The sequence below is a fragment of the Equus caballus genome, chromosome 5 (genome assembly GCF_041296265.1).
Source record: "Equus caballus isolate H_3958 breed thoroughbred chromosome 5, TB-T2T, whole genome shotgun sequence".
NCBI lineage: Eukaryota > Metazoa > Chordata > Mammalia > Perissodactyla > Equidae > Equus > Equus caballus.
In genome coordinates, this window is record NC_091688.1 from 77,611,700 (window position 1) to 77,629,681 (window position 17,982).

General features: G+C 36.0%; 1 protein-coding gene across 12 annotated transcripts in view; it reads left to right on the forward strand.

The window, feature by feature from the left end:
• EVI5 (ecotropic viral integration site 5) overlaps positions 1–17,982 on the forward strand; it is a 223,019-nt gene that overhangs the window by 118,458 nt on the left and 86,579 nt on the right. For all 12 annotated transcript variants that reach the window (XM_070268726.1, XM_023641642.2, XM_070268727.1 and 9 more), the window contains 3 exons: positions 8,502–8,636; positions 11,392–11,532; positions 12,693–12,851. In XM_070268726.1, the coding sequence (XP_070124827.1) occupies positions 8,502–8,636; positions 11,392–11,532; positions 12,693–12,851 (435 nt within the window). The remainder of the gene's footprint in view (positions 1–8,501; positions 8,637–11,391; positions 11,533–12,692; positions 12,852–17,982) is intronic.

Here is a 17,982-nt window from a genome sequence, read left to right on the forward strand (position 1 = left end):
TGAATATGGGGTCTTTTACCCACAACTCTGGTTTAACACGAGTTGGAAGGATGTGATGTTTGGATAAGCCAGCTCCATTAATATGCCAAGGTTGAGCAGACATGGAGATTTTTATGTTCCTCTACTTAGGAATAATGTTGTTTGCAGAATCTCAGTGAGTCTGAGGTTGTCTCCGTTAAAAAGGTTAGCAATAACAGAGGCCAACAAGGTTGTTATATGGATATTGGAAATGTAGATAATGTGATAGCTTGTGAGGGTGACTCCCCCACAGTAAATTTCCAGGAGTGAAGGATCAAGGTGGTCTGCCTCTAACTGTTGGACACAGTATACCAATTGTAATTGGGGAAAAAAATGTAAAAAGGTGAAAAAGATATACCATGCAAATACTAAGCTGAGGAAAACTGGAGTGTCTGTATTAATATCAGATGAAGTAGACTTCAGAACAAGGAAGAGTTCCAGGAATAAAGGGGGACATTTTATGAGAGTAATAGGTCAGTTCACCAAGAAGATGTAACAGTCTTAGAATTGTATATATTTAGGAATATTTGTCTCCTACCATATGTATACTCCTAACAACAGAGGAGCATGAAGCTGAACTAATAGAACTGAGAGACAAAGAGGACAAATTGATAGTTATAGTTGGAATCTTCAATACCCCCTTCTCAGTAATTGAGGAAATAATTAGGTGGAAAGTCAGTGTGGATATAAAAGAATGGTAGAACATTATCAACCGACTTGACCTGATTGATATTTATGGGAAATTTACCTAATAACATCAGAATACATGTTCTTTTTAAGTGCACCTGGAACATTTTACAAAGAGAACATATTTAGGACCATAAAATAAATTTTAACAAATTTAAAGCAATTGAAATCTTACAAAGTATCTTTTTTGACTCTAATAGCATTCAGTTAGAAATTAATAATAGATATCTGGAAAATCCCCAAATATTTGGATATTAAACAACACATTTTTACCCATTGTCAAAGAGAAAATCTCAAGGAAATTAGAACATATTTTGAATTAAATGAAAGTGAAGACACATCATTATCAAAATTTGTGGGATCCACCTAAAGCAGTGCTTAGTGGAAAATTTATAGCATTGAATGCTTATGTTAGGAAACGAAGTAAGTCTAAAACCAGTAATCTAAACTTCTACCTTAAGAAACTAGACATATAAGAACAAATGCAACTGAAAGCAAGTAGAAGGAAGAACTAATAAAAAGAGTAGAAATCAATAAAATTGAAACAGTGCAAAACAAAAATAGAGAAAATCCATGAAACTAATTATACACTATTATAAATTTTGTTTATTTCTGAAACAAGTTTTATAGGATATTTTGGCAGTATTCAATTGCCACTCCCCATGTTTAATATAAAGTATCTAATAGAGGGATTTTTTTGGTTATTGTTTTTTAAACCAAGAATTGAATAGCAAATTCATTCAGCAAATATTGTTTGCTCCCCGACTGTGAAAAGCACAGTTTAGTTCTGACAGTGCAGTGGTAAATCAGTCAGGCTGTCCCTGGCACTGCTTGTGTAGTATACGTAGAGATAGACATTTAAAAAATGAATTGCAGTTAATTATTTAGAGTTGTGATAAATGCTACAAGAGAGAAGAATACAGGGTTCCATGAAATGTGTGGGTTCTTGAAAGAGACATATAATTATCAACTCTTGAACTTACTTAATGTATAATTAAATTCAGGGAGTATTTGATACATCTGTGTAGACAATCCATTTTCCAATTTGTGGAGTTTTTCACTTACTAATACAACAAACCTCTCCAAATGGAAATATTTGCTTTTCACTATATCACTCAAAAATCCTTCAAACATTGAATATGAGAATTTGTTTTTTTGTTTTACTCAAGAACATAAGCAAAAAAGATTACTAAGGGCTTTCTGATTTATCTTTACCTTTGTATCATTTGCAACACCAGAAAAGCACATGGGATTGAAAAGCAGAGACTCCATTGACTAAAAAAAATTCCTGTCAGTTTCATTGGAATGTGATTGCTGGTATCACAGACGCATTAAGAGATTCATTGAAAAAAGTGCATCTGATGTAAGTGTGAGGAAGCCATTCATTATTTGTAGACTTTTAAATGCCCCTTGTTGATTTGTCAATCATCATAATTGTGGCAGTTATCATTTGGTAAACAGTATATATGAAAACAATGTGTTAAGTTCTTAAAAATATTATTTCAACCCTTAGATGACTTAAAGATTAAGGACATGAGCTTTGTAGTTCATACTCCTAATTAACAGAACTGCCAACTGCTATTTGACTTTGCTGAGTCTTTTTAGTTTCTTTATTAGTGAAGTAGAAGTTGTAGTGAAGGTTAAGTGAGAATACAAAGTACTTAGCACGTGCCTGGCACGGAATAAGCTCTCAGTGGATGTTAGCTGCTATCATCATCACTATTGTTATCATCGTAAACTTTAAAACCTGTTTTATCAATAACACCTTTTTTCTCCCTGAGGAAAATTTTTAAAAAACAGAAACTGCTAGTTTACAGTCCACAGCAGCATCTTTTGATGTTGCCACTTTGATGCCAATTCTGCCACTAACTGGTTGTGTGTCCTTGGACAAGTTACTTAACTTCTCTGTGCTATAGTTTGTCCTGTATATAATAGAGGGTTGTTGAGACTTAAGTGGTTTGGTACTCGAGAATAATGCCTGGCACATAGTGAGTGCTCAAATGGTAGCTATTATTAGGATTAATATTAACGTTATTCTGTTGTTATGATTCTACTGGCTTGCTCAGCCAATGGCGTAGACTGCTAGTAATAAAAACGAAAACTCACAAAGAGCTCAAACAGACGTGGTAAAATTTTCAATAGACTAGACATTGACAGAAGTATCAATTTCCTGACTAAATTTGAACAGGGAAAATTGAAAATATTAGAAATAATGACCAAAAAAGAGCATTCTATTGCAGAAGCTCTAATGGGTCAACTTTGAAATGGACCAAAAAAGAAACAACAACAAAACCTCTAATCAATAAATTTAACCTTACTTGTAAAATTTACCCTGTGTTAGTCAGGGTTCTCCAGAGATACAGAACCAATGGGATACACACACACACTCACACACACACATAAAAGGAGATTTATTGTGAGGAACTGGCTCATGACATGAAGGCTGAGAAGTTTCGCAGTCTACCATCTGCAAGCTGGAGTCCTCAGAAAGCCAGTGGTGTAGTTCCAGTCTGAGTCCAGAGGCCTGAGAACCAGGGAAGCTGATGCTGTAAATCCCAGCCAAGGGTGGGAAAAGACCCATGTCTCAGCTCAATCAGCCAAGCAGGAAGGGAGTGAATCCTCCCTGCCTCCACTTTTTCTTCTCTTCAGGTCCTCAACATGTTGGATGATACCCACTCACAGTGAGGAGGGCAATCTGCTGAGTCACCTGGAAACACCCTCACACACACACCCAGAAGTAACGTTTAATCTGGGCACCCCATACCTACCTAGTCAAATTGACACATAAAATTAACCATCACAAGTTCAGTCCTTATCAGCTTACCACCTATGTACATCTTCTTAAACCATACTTAGCCTCCACATAAAGGTCTTAATTCTGCCTAACATGATACAGTTATCTTGTGCGCAACCAAAAATGCACTAACACCTTCCCCAGAAAAGGTAAAGTCCTTGAGTGATGCTTTCTCTTATTGATACCCTATAACTTAAATACCACGATGTAAAATTAGCAATGTTTAAATGCAGTGGTATAAAGTTAATACTTCTTATGATAAGGGAATAAGAGAGAAAGAAAACAGATACACAAATATATTCATAGGAAAATTAGGAAATACTCATGAGAATTGCAGTCCTTGTTTGTCTAAGAGATAGGCTGCTTATAGTTGGTATTAATAACTACCTTCTTCCATTACCCACTCTGTATTCTCTTTGTCTTTAATAAGCACCTTAGCTGGTCATAGTTCTTTACCTGGTGAGGTGACCCCCACCTTCCTTCCTGATGATCTGTGTCATTAGTAATCCCTCCTGGACTGGGTGGTTGTAATTTTTCATTGACCTTCATTACAGGTCATGATAATATTAAGAGACAATTTAAAGGATTGCCTTTATTCCAGACATATTCTTCCTAATCTCCATTGTGGAGTACTAGTCCAGTTTCCCCTTGGTAGTCAGGATCAGTCACCCCAGCCAGCACCATAACTCCCTTCTTTGCCTATTGTTCAGAGGCGTGAGGATCCCATAGTGGCCAGGTGAGTCTTCCAGTTTAGTGGAATTATTGTTGTGTCTCCCAGTAGGAGCATTCCTCCCTCTGGAGCTAAGACGTCTACACCAGCAGAGCATGAAGTTGCAAAGCAAACATTTTGTTGGTAAGTCACTAGGGATAATAGTGGTGTCACTCCCATTTCCACCCCTGGATTCCTGAATCTGTGAATCCTTATTAATCAGAGAAACAGCACCATATATTAGACACTGATTCAGAACATATTTATCCTTCTGGAGAACCTGGCCCCAGCCCTGCAAGATATTGCCATGTAGCTGGCACTGTAACTGAGTCTTCAAAAGGCCATTCCACTATTCCATCAAGCCAGCTGCTTCAGGATGTTAGGGAACATTGTAAGACTAGTGAATTCCATAAGCACAGACCCATTGTTGCACTTCTTTTGCTGGGGTAAATTCCCTGATCAGAAACGATGTTGTGTGGAACACCATGACAGTGGATAAAGCATTCTACAGGTCCATGGATGGAAGTTTTGACAGAAGCATTGTGGGCAGGGAGGGCAAATTTATATCCAGAGAAAGTGGGTATTCCAGTAAGAACAAAATACTGCCCCTTTCATGGTGGAAGTGGTCCAGTGTAGTCAACCTGCCACAAAGTAGCTGGCTGATCACCCCAAGGAATGGAGTTGTATCAGGGGCTTGGTGTCTATGTATCTGTTGCTGTCAGTGTCGATAGCCTTGGTGAATGGAAGTCCTTGTTGCTGAGCCCAATGCATAACCTCCATCCCTGCCACCGTGGCCACTTTGTTCATAAACTTTGTTGGGCAATGGTGGATGTCTGGGGAAAGAGGTTGACTAGTATCCACAGCCTGGGTCATCCACTTGATTTGTAAAATCCTCTGAGGTCGCTCTTTGATGAACATTCACGTGGGACTCAAATGTCTTCACGCTTTTAGCCCATTCAGAGAGGCCTATCTACATACATCTTCCCCAAATCACCACTTTTCCCTTCTTCTACATTAAACCACGGCATGTCCAGCATTTCCAATTCACTCACTATAGGGCCACCTTTTGGTCCATGTTTCAACCAACCAAACAAATGCTAGAGCCTTTTCTAACTCCCTGAGCTGCAACATTAAATGTAGAATCTCTGTTTACTGAGCCCATATCAATATTAAGAATAGATCCCAATGAAAATACTTTGCCCAATAAAATTGCATATGAATATAATTGGACAGGGCTAATTGCTGTATAGACAACTTGATAATGAGATGAAATTGGCTTAGTAGAGTTAGATTCATTCTGAATACTTTACTGAAGTGTATCAATGCTTGTATGATTTTCATTAATATGTTTGTATTAATAAACATGGAATCAAAATTTCCTCAGACTGAAAACAGTAGGGTCAAAACACACCTGCCTGGTCTAGATGGCGGAACTGTGGAAATGCCTTCTATTTATTACAACCTAGTATGAGAGGTGACGTAAAATATTAAATAATACCCACTGTAAGTGCTTACAGCAGTTAGGAGGGGATATATGTAAGACTATTGCAGTAGTCCAGAGAAAGATGAAGGCATGAATAAAAACAATTGTAATGAAAATGGAGAGGAGCAGACAAATTTAAGAGATATCTGGAAGAAAAATTACTAAGATTTTGTGGTTGAATGATATGGGTTGAATAGAAGAGGGGAAGTTTTGACTTGGTTAGTTGTTAGGTGATAGAATCCTTGGCAGAGTAGTAAATACTTTAAGAGGAAAAGATAAGGAGTTCAGTTTTGACATGTTGAATGTGAGGTGAATGTATGGCTAACCGGATGGAGAAGACCAGTAGGAAGTTGTGAATGTGGTTCTGCAGCTTAATAGAACGATCTGGGCTGGAAATAGGGAGCTTAGAGTCACTACTCTCTGTCCATGTTTGCTTCTATCTGTCTTCCCTAGAGTTCTGTCATTGTATGTTCTCTCTCCCTCCTTCTTTCTGTCCCTCTTCTCTCTACCTTCCCCTTTTTACTATTTTATAGATTCTTCCTTGGTGGTTTCATCCACTATATAGACTGTATAGAGACAATATCTGCTACAAATGGACAGTATCTGATACTGCCTATATATGCAGACTCTATAGACAAGGGATGAAATCACATAGGATGAATCTACAAAATAAGAAAATTAATGAAAAGATTGAGAGAAAACACACAATACTGAAACCCTGGGAACTATGATTGATACACACACACACAGATATAGATACCTATTTGAAGTAGTAGAATTGGCAGAGGAGATAGGTAGGAGAACCATGACAGAGTAACACCTCAAAATCTAAGGGAGGAGAAAGTTTTAAGAGTGGTTGGTCGTGTTAAATTCTGTAGACTGTCTAGTGAAGGTAAGAGCTGAATAAAAGGGCTTTCCGTGGAGTTTTTATACTGTTATTGGGTATTGATATTGTTAGTGAGCAGAGCAATTTAATCAAGGGTTGAGGACTAGAGCTAGTTTGCAGTGGCTTGAGGAACAAATGGGAAGTATGTGAGGAGAAATAATATATGTAAACTATGGAATTTAGAATTTGTCCCTTGAACAATAGAGGGAAATTAGAAGTTTCGCAAATTTTCTTGATGAAAATTTGTTCCCAATATTACTACAGTTTTTTGCACTTAGTTGGATTATTTGGTTTATACTGGATCAATGATTCCATTCTCATATGGGCCATTTGGGTTTGATGTATTCCTGGGGATCTCCTAATATAAAGTCTTAGCAAACAAACCTGAACTGCAGTTGTCAGGGCTTTAGATTAAGGGCAAAAAATTCTAGTATTACTCATAAAATAACTATGATCTCATTAAACAAAAATTATGGCACCTGCAGTGTGGATGTGGTCATTCCAAAAGAGTGCCTTTTCTCTATTTGGTAAGGTAAGTATTTGCTAAGGTGATATACCTGTTGCAGATGTACTTCTTGTATTGAAATGTTGTTTTAAGAGTATCAGAAAATTATTAGGAGAAATAATGTGTAATACATTGAATTAAGAAATCCTCATTTGCTTAACAGTGAACTGTTCATTTTTAAAAATGACATCTTTTTGGGTAACTGGGGCAAGGGAGTACCATATGTTTTAATTAAGCACTGAATAATTCTTTAATAGAGTTTTCATTTGACCTCATTTTGTCCCTAATGTATTGAAGAGTTAAAGGAACCACTCTTTACTCATGCTGTTTCAGCAGGAAATTGTTCTCTATGACTCTATTTTGAAATTTTGTGTTGTCACTTTTTCTTTACTACATAAATTAAGTGTGAAGTGATGGTTTATTTTAGGAAGTCTTTTATAATGGTGAATTAGATATCTTTTTGCTTTTTTAGAGCACCTTTGTATAGAAACTGGTTTAAAAAGAGATTTCTTAGATAGTGCATTGGTATTTACATTATAGAGTAGAAAAGGAAATGGAAAGGATTCGTGCTTCCATGGTTAATTTCTTCACGCAGCATCTGCTTTTTCTCTGCTTCCAGCAGTCATTTTCATGCATATCTTTGAAAAGATCCTCATTTCTAAGACCAAATACATTTTACTGTTGGAATTTGGAATGGTTCACGTTATTGTGCATGCCTTATTTTATTCCCATTAGATTAAAGTAGAATTTTCAATAAATGTGTACTTGACTTCTGTAGCCTGTAACAGTGCTGTCCAATAGCAGTATAATGTGACCCACATATACATTTTAAAATGCCCTATTGAAGGGAGTAATTAATAATTACAGATGAAATTAGTGATATTTTTGCTTAACTCAGTGTATTCAAAATATTATTTCAACATATTATCAATGTAAAAATTATTAATGAGATATTTTGCCTCTTTATTTCATATTAAGTCTTCAAAATCCAGTTTGTATTTTATACCTACAACCTCTCTCAATTCGGACTAGCCGCATTTCAAATGCTCAGTAACCACATGTGGCTAATGGCTACACTGTTGTACAGTACAGGTCTATAGAGCTAAAACAAATTCTTAATATCTGGGTAGATGGACAGATAAATGGAGATATTCATCTCCTATGAATTAAATTTGACTAGTGTAACTGCTAGTTACCAGCACCCAATAATGTGATCATCTTAATAGATATCAAACCTGAGCTTTTAATTCATTGGAAGGTTAATTGGAGGAGATATACTGGAAATATTGGGTAAGGGGAACTTTTACTACTTGGTAGTAACTGTAATAACAGTAACTGTATTGTCTAATTGCATTTATTTTTATTGTATGTACATGTTCATACTTCTGTGAAATTTCAGTATGTGTCTATAATTTGTAGCATAAATGCAGTTCCAACTACAATGAAGATTTTGTGCTACAGCTAGAGAAGGAATTGGTCCAAGCTCGTCTGAGTGAAGCTGAGTCTCAATGTGCACTGAAAGAGATGCAGGATAAGGTCCTGGACATAGAGAAGGTGAGAACAACACAAATGCTGTCACTCCCAGATTAGAGGAGACACATAATAGATATTTGTTAAGTACTTTTTGAGCAGTTAAATTGTTCTTAGTGTTTTTACGTATTAGAAACCTTAGAGGGGCCAGCCCGGTGGTCTAGTGGTTAAGTGTGCACACTCTGCTTTGGCAGCCTGGGGTTCGCAGGTTCAGATCCCAGGTGCAGAACTGTACACCAGTCATCAAGCCACGCTGTGGCGGTGTCCCACATACAAAGTAGAGGAAGCTTGGCACAGTTGTTAGCTCAGTGACAATCTTCCTCAAGCAAAAAGAGGAAGTATAGCAATGGATGTTAGCTCAGGGCCAATCTTCCTCACCAAAAAGAAAAGAAAAATCATAACAAGAAAAGGAAACTTACATATTAGTTACTGAGAGAGGAAAGGAAAAAAATTTGTAAGATTCCCAATTATTCTTTGTTGTTGCCATACTACTCAAAGCCCCATATTTAAGGGTAAAAATGGAGATGAGTGCCCATCTAGAGGTAAACAACCAGGATAATTTTGATATAAATTTGGAGGAGAGAAACTTAGGGGACAGAAATTAACTGTTGTCTTCAAATATTGTAATATCTTCCCCTGCAAGAGGTAGGATGTGATTAATACGTAAACATTTCAGGGAAAATTTTATGTGATTGTAACTGTCAGAACTTTCTAAGGTACTGCACGCCACCTCAGGATACTACACAGGAAGACCTTAGCCTGAGGTGTACTTATGGAAGCTCATTTAACTTACCCCTTTTCCAAGTTACTAAAGAACTTGAGGATTAGATAAGCAGTGGAAATAGAAATGCTTTTACATTTCTTACAACCCTCAGACTTGAGAGTCTGTGTTCTAAATCACAAACTCTGAATCTCTGTTTTCTCATGTATAAAATTGTGGATGGCTTGGGGTCTATGATTCACTCATAGGTAGAATCTAGCTATTGAGTCAAAGGCTCATAAATAATGGACATGACAGATAGCCTCAAGTTGTTCTTTACTATTTCTTAATGAAATGGAGCAGGGTGTAACTACACTCAGTAGTAGAATAATTTTGCTAGAAATCTGCTTGCTATTTTTCTGTTATTTTTGGAAAATTTATTCCCCTGTTTGTTGAGGAAAAAGCCAGCAAGAATGCCGTAGAAAATGCCTAAAAGAATATTTGATCTCTAACTTAGGAGTATTCTGGGCTCCATGACTTAGGTAAGAATCTGGATCTTTCAGTTTTGAATATTTGATAGAAAGAAACGTCCTTGGTTCCAACGTAAAGATGGATTTCTTAAGTAGGTTTGTTGGTATTCATATTATAGAGTAGAAAGGAAATTGAAAGGTTTCATGCTTTCTATGGGTAATTTCTTCATTCAGGAGTCTCTTTTTTCTTTTTAATGCATATGCAGTAAATTTCTGGTTTTCAATTGAGAAAATATTTGCAGTCTACCATGAAAATGTGTAGTTGGCAAGAATAACTTTATTCCATCATCTCTGTGGGCTAAAATCTTAATGTCCATCATGAAATATTTTAGAGATAGAATATTTCATAGATTCAGAGCTTGAAATCTCAATAGTACCTCAGTTTACCTAAGGAACTTTTACTAAGGTCTAATTTAGGATCTTCTGGTCACTCCAAGAGCAGTTTGATTTGGGGCTACCCTGTATCCTAAGGTGAGTCTTTGATTGGTAGGAGATTAATCTACGTCTTGTGCCCTTGAAGGAAATATTAGGTCACCTTGGTATTAATTTATTGACTATTGATATAGTGACTAATGTACAGAGATTTTGCATTCCTTCCAAAGTGGCATGCTAAGAAAATACAACAAAGCAGATTTTGGACTATTCTTTTCCGTAAATATGTAAAATATAAATGATGTTCATGCTTTGTTTGGAGTTCTGATCAGAGGTTAGTAAGTTTATTGCCATGCTGAAAAACACTTTTAATCTTGTTGTTCTGTAACTCTGGTTAAAATTTTATTAAACAAAGCAGAATTAGACTTCTGCATCCTCAAAATTAAGTACGATTTCCCTCATATGTTTCTGGTGGGAGTGTACAACAGTATAGCTGCTTTGGAAAAGTTTCTTAAAAGTTAAGTGTGGAATTACCATCTGATCCATCAGTTTTGCTCCTTGGTATGTCACTCAAAAGAATTAAAAACATACATCCACACAAAAACTTTTACACAAATGTTCATAGCAGCGTTATTCATAATAGCCAAAAAGAGGAAACAACCCAAATTTTCACTAACTGGTGGGATAAATAAAATGTGGTATATCCATACAATGGAATATTATTTGGCAATACAAAGGGATGAACCTTGAAAATATTATGCTGAGTGAAAGAAGCTAGTCATAAAAGGCCACATATTATTTTTATGTATGATTCCATTTATATGAAATGCCAAGAGTAGGCAACTCCATAGAGACAAAGGTAGATTAGTTGCCTGGGGCTGGAGGGAGGGGAAATATGGAGTGACTGCTAATGGATATAGGGTTTCTTTTGGGAGTGATTAAAATGTTATGAAATTAGATTGTGATGGTGGTTGGACAACCCTGTGAGTACTCTTAAAAACCGCTGACCAGTGTACGTTAAAAGAATAAATTTTGTGGTTTGTGAATTATGTTTCAATCAAACTCTGTAAAATTAGGTATGATTACATATGGGGCAAAATAGCTCTTATTATGTATGCTATATTTTATTTTATTCTTTAAACTAAAAAAATACCAAGTTAAATTATTCTTGCTTTAGAGAAACAACTCCTTTCCTGATGAGAATAACCTTGCAAGGCTTCAGGAAGAACTCATTGCTGTGAAACTGAGAGAAGCAGAAGCTATTATGGGTTTGAAAGAACTTAGACAACAAGTCAAGGATTTGGAGGAACACTGGCAGGTATATCAATGTATTTTGTGTGCTCTTTAAAAGGAGGGTTAAAACTGAATATCCAGTTTGTACGAGTTTGAAGAAGCTGATGATCAACTGTAGGATTTGAGTTTAACATGAGAAAGACCTTGTTTAATGTACAAAACTGAGAGCATTTATAAATTGAAAAAACTTTTGAGCTATTTATCCCTTTTTAATTCTTACAATTAAATAGAAGATAAAATAGAGATCAAGTCGTATTTTTGTTGTTATACGATTGTGATTTATGTATCTTCCTAAAGAACTGTAAGAAAATATTCCTTTATCTAGTACATACTTCGTCTGTTAAATCCATTGGTCAGTGTGAAACATCAGAAGGGCGACACCAAAATAAATTTGTCTGTAAATTCATAACTTCTTTTGGAAATTGGTTATCTCACCAAATGAATCAGACGTTTAACTAGTTATATGCCCACAGATTTATTCACAGTTGAGGGAAACTGTTGAAAAAGATCTACAACAACAACAAAACAATCTATAAAATAGAAGGGAGAGAGGGAAGAAAAAGAAAACTAGACATAGTTTCACAGTAATGATCTTGGTTTGAATTTGGGATGAGAGGATGCGCTTAGCAAAGACTGAAGTTAGTCCTTGATATTACCATGGATTTTTTTTTTTTAATGTATTTTGGGAAGTATCAGGCAGGAATAAACTGAAAATTAAAAACAAAACAAAACTGGTCCTTCACCATGGATATTTTGAGAACACTGCTCCTAACTTGTAATATTGCTTCCTTAATTTGTGAATGGCCCCATTTTTTTCCCTTTTCTTGGGAGTTCATTAAAAATAATGTGAAAAATCTCCCTTGGTAAAAAAAAAAAAAATTACGGTGAAAATTGCATTCTTTACAGTAATTAATCCGCAGTATAAAAAAAATTTTGAACTATATCTGAGTATATATCCCAGACCTGCCATTTACTGGCTGTGTGACCTTTCTGAAGTTAATCACAATTTCCATTTTCTCACCTGTATAATAAAGATAATAGTGCCTGACTTTTAAGTCAGGGGATTAAATAAAATAATGCTATAAAGTTCTTAATATAGTACTGGACCTAAAATAAGTGCTCAGTAAAGTTAGTTCTTATTTTGATACTGGGGATATTTGTTGCGACATCATTTTTGTGTTTTAGCGCCACTTAGCTCGTACTACTGGGAGATGGAAAGACCCACCTAAGAAAAATGCTATGAATGAGTTACAAGATGAACTGATGACCATTCGACTTAGAGAAGCTGAAACACAGGCAGAAATAAGAGAAATAAAACAAAGGATGATGGAAATGGAAACACAGGTATGATCGGAAAGCCCAGTAGCTTTCAAAAATATTGTTAGCGGATCAAAAGTGTATGCACGGATTCTGTCATCCATAGAATAGAGTTAAAAGGTGGACATATGACTGTAATTTTCTAGCCCAAATGAAAAGGGCTAAAAACTGTATTCTTTTATGTCAGGGATTTAATGTCTTCTTTGATCCATTCAACAAAGTTTAAGCAAGTCATAAAACTCTATTTGACTCTGTTGCCTTATTGCACAACTTGAGAGGGAATATTCGCATGGAGCAAAAATTTGTCAATCTTGATACTATTAACATTTTGGTCCAAATAATTCTTTATTGTGGGGACTGGCCTGTGCCTTGTAGGATGTGTAGCAGCATCCCTGGCCTCTGCCCATTAGATGCCAGTAGCACTGTGCCCACCACCCCACCCCACCCCCTGCCCAGGTGTTAGGACAAAAATTCTCCTGGGCAGCAAAATTGCCTCTGGTTGACAACCACTCTGTAGAATATAATGTGAATGATGCTTCCTAAAGTTGTGTGAAGTGGTGATTCTGAGCAGTCAATTTCAAAATTATACTTCTTTCTTCTCAAGTTCCCGCTTTCTCTAATAAATCCTATCTTAAATGTACTTGACTTAAGATCTGCAAAGTCTTTCCTATGAAACCCATTTGCATTATAAAAGTACATTTGTTTTTTATGTGGTACGTTTGTGTGGGCTGTATTCTGTATTCTCTGTGACGTTATTTGGCTTTCAAATATTTATTCAGTCAGTAGGGGGCATAGTTAACACATGTATCATTCTGTATACCTGTGTGCAAAATGGTCATCCCAACTGGAACATAACCTGAACATGTCAATCTTTTAGAAGAAGTGTATCTTGTTTTACATTGTTCAAAGTTATTATCTTATATTTTTCGTTGTAATTAAAAATAACAGTAAGATTATGAAAAGTAGAAATCTAGCTTGCATAATGGGATGTTTTATTTCTATAATCAAATTCTATTTCTGTAGATATTAAAGACGCAAACACAACTTTTAAGCCAGTGTTTAGAATTTATTTCACAGTGGATGTAGGTGAATGAATCAAATTCAGCAAAAATGGTTTTGAGAATTTGTGAGTACAAAGCACTGTCTAGGCATCAAAGAACCTACACTTGAGAAATCGGGCGCTCACAAACTATATTTAATTTAATTCATTATGTGAAATGATGGATGTTAACAAAATTTATTGTAGTAATCATCTCACAATATATGTAAGTTATTATGCTATACACCTTAAACTTACACAGTGCCGTATGTAATTATATCTCAGTAAAACTGGTAAAAGTATGTAATTCGGAAATCTAGTAATGAGAAAGTTAAATAGAAATGGCTGTGGAGAATAGGAGGGGAAAATTAATTCCATTGGGATGATCTGGAGAAAGGCTTCCTAAGGAATTTGTATTTTAAGCTGGGCCTGACTATAATGAGTCTGATTTGGGGTGGATTTTGCTGGAAGAGAAGTGGTGTAAGGCACTGGTTCCTACACGCCAGTGCTTAAACTGGTGAGGATCCATGAAGTTTTCTCATTGCAAAATGAAAAAAATAATTAAAAACAGTGTGGTGTAATGGTAACGCTATCTTAGTCATTTAGAGGGTGTTATATCAAACACCCGTGTATCCAGCATCCAGATTAAGAGGTTTGTCCTTGTTGATACATGTAGCTCCAGTTCCTTAATTTTAATGACTTTCAGGAAACTCCACCTAGTTAGTGTTCCTTAGTTCATTGAGCCACTCTCCTCTTTATGTCTCCTGATTTTTGCTATTACAAACAGTGCTGCTCTAAACAGTGTTGCACATGTTTCCTTGTGTATATCTCTAAGAGTTTCTTCAGTACAGGGGTTCTTAGCATTTTTGTGTGTGCCATCAACCCCTTTGGCAGTCTGAAGCCTATGGACCCCTTCTCAAAATAATATTTTTTAATGCATAAAGTAAAATACATAGGATTAGAAAGCAAACCGGTTGTATTAAGGTACAGTTATCAAAATACTAAAAACCAAACGAGTTTATGATACAGAACAGATACACAGAGACGTATACAACCCGTTCCCACTGCTGGATTCAAGTTTTCAGTGTTTTAGATTTTTGGTGCTTAACTTAGATTGTACTATAATTTTCCTTTTGGGGGAGACTCTTATCTGGTTTTGCTTCCAAGGTTAGAGTAAACTCGGTGAATGGGTTGGATTGGATTGGATTTTATTCTGTTCTCAGAAATTTTATATAAGATTGGAATTACCCATTACTTGAATATTTGCTGGAATGTGTTCCTTTAAATAGTCTTGTCTTTTCGTTTTGTGGAAATGATACCTATTCATCCTACTTGTTGAAGGTTTATAGATCTTTTCAGATTTTCTGTTTCTTTTTGAGTCTGGTTTGGTGAGATCTATTTCCCTAGGAGACTGTCCATTTCATCTAAATTTTTAAATTTATCTCTTAAAGTTGTTTAAATTATCTTTTTTAAAAAGTATTTTCACTGAATCTATATTTATGTCCCTCTTTTCATTCCTAACAGTGTTTATTTGTGCCTTCATTATTTTCTTGAAAAGCCTTGGAGAAGTTTGCCCTTTTCATTCATCTTTTTAAAGATTGGATTTTAAAATTTTTGTTGATCCTCCATGTTGTACCATTGTTTTCTAGATAGTTCAGTTCTATTCTTTATTATACCCTTTCATTATATGTTGCTTGGGTTTCATTTTTTCCCCCTTTCCTTGTACTCCTAGATATTATGTGTCTTCTTTACTAGTACATTTTTTATTCTTCAGTTCCATACTTTTTTGCTTTCCTTAAAATTGCTTCTTTGACTCAAAAGTTGTTTACCAGCATCTTTTATGTTTCTGAATGTATAGGTTTCTGGTTCACTTCGTTAGTAGTTCATGTCGTTATTTTAACTTAATTGCATTGTGGTCAGAGAATATGGTCTTTTGAGTCTTACCTTACATTTGATCCAACTTTTTAACTGTATTGTTTGTATCTTCTATATCTTTTCTAGTGCTTTTGTGTTGCCTGATCTTTCAAATACTAATTTATATTGATATCTTCTATTGTGATTGTGGATCTTTCATTTCTCTTTGGAGTTGTGATGATTTGGGGGGGGGGATTAAAATATTCTGAGCCCCTTTTAGAGGAACATACAAACTTTTAATTGTTATATTTTTGTGGCAAAATGAATCTTATCATTATGTATTGACTGTCTTTATCCTTAAGGATGCTTTTTTATTTAATCTATTTGTTTTCATATAATTATCCAGGCTGTTTATTATTTAGTATTTGCTTTATATATCTTTTTCCATCCTTTTAATATCAACCTGTTTATGTCTCTGATAAACAGCATATAGATGGATATTTGTTAAAATCCAATCTAGTAAATGGTTATACAACTGTGTGAATATACTAAAAGCCACTGAACTCTATGTATGTACACTTTAGGTGAATTTATGGTGTGTGAATATGTCTCAATAAAGCTATAGAAAAATGTGATCTCACAGTCTGTTTTAGCTGTCATGTTTGGTTCATGTTTTGTGATTCTATTTGGATTAATATTTATCACCTTGCTAGCTATTTTCTGTTTACTCCATTTGTTCTTTATTTCTTTTTTCTTCTTTTTGTTGGGTTTATTGGGCATTTATTATGGTTCCATTTTATCTCCACAATTGACTTATTTATTTATATTCCTTTAAAAAACATTTTAGTAGTTGCTCTAGGTTGTACAATATAAATCTTTAATCAGAGCTTACGTTCAAATAGTATTTTACCCTTCACATGTAGTGTAAGGTCCTTAGAATGATATATTCCCAATTCTTTCTCCTATCCTTTGTGCTATTGTTGTTATATATTTTGCTTTTACAGATAGTACCAGCATCATATGTGCTACTAATTTTGCATTAATCAGTCAATCTTTCAAAGAAATTTTTAAAATTTTTAATGAAATTAATTTTCCCTTCAGTTATTCCTTTTTAGCCCTCTTTATTTCTTTGTATAAATCCATGTATCTGTCTGGGGTCATATTCCTTCTACTTGAAGAGAACTTCCTTTAACATTTCTCGTACTGCTGGTCTACTGGCAGTGGATTCTCTTAGTTCTCATTTGTTTGAGAAAGTATTTATTTCTCTAATTTAAAAGCAAATTATAAAGGGGTGGAGCAAAATGGTGGGGTGAGCTGACCCGGGACTCTCTCCCCTCCAAACTACAACAAAGGATTGGGAAAACTGAATTTCAGCCAATAAACCTAATGCCAGACCATCAGAGACCTACAGCACCAAGATGAAGGAGGACGGAGAGGCTGCTACTGGCCTTGGAGGAGCTGAAACAGGGTAGGAGAGAACTTCGCTCCCTCCCCTAGAGACTGGGATCACTGCCGCGGGTGCGGGAAGGAGTGGGGGAGGGGCCACGCGACCAGGGGATCGTCCAGGACTCCCACTGCCAGTGCAGTGGAAACCCGCTGACGGGGGAAAGCTTCCGTGTGCGGGGACCCCATCAAGCCAGGGCCTCAGGAGACCAGAGAACGAGAGCTGATCGGAATCCAGATTGGCGCACGAGAGAAACTGCCCCTCCTCCCTGAACCCATGCTGGGCGCTGCCATCTTACCTGAAGGTGGAGAGCTCAGAACGTGCGGCTCTCGACCCCCATCTAGTGGCGACAGGGTGTAACTGCAGCCGAATTCTACCATCATGTGCAAAAACCACTCCTCTACCATCCAGCAATTTATAAAAGCTCCAGAACAGAAGGAAAACAATAAAAACACAGAATTAGTCCTGAGGACTTGGAAATAGGTAAACTAAGTGAAAATGAGTTCAGAGTATCATCAAAAAACTCAATGAGGTAGAGAGAAAGATAGAGAAACAAGTCAACGAGTTCTGGAGTTACTTCACAAAAGAGATTGAAACTATAAAGAAGAATCAAACAGTGTTACTAGAGATGAAAAATACTATGGACTAGATAAAACAGAATACGGATTCCCTGAATGCCCATGTAGACACCATAGAGGAGCAAATTAGCATAATCGAAGATAGACAGGCTGAATGGCTCCAGACAGAGGAAGAAAGAGAACTAAGGATTTAAAAAAATGAGGAAAATATCAGAGAAATAGCGGATTCAATGAGGAGAAAGA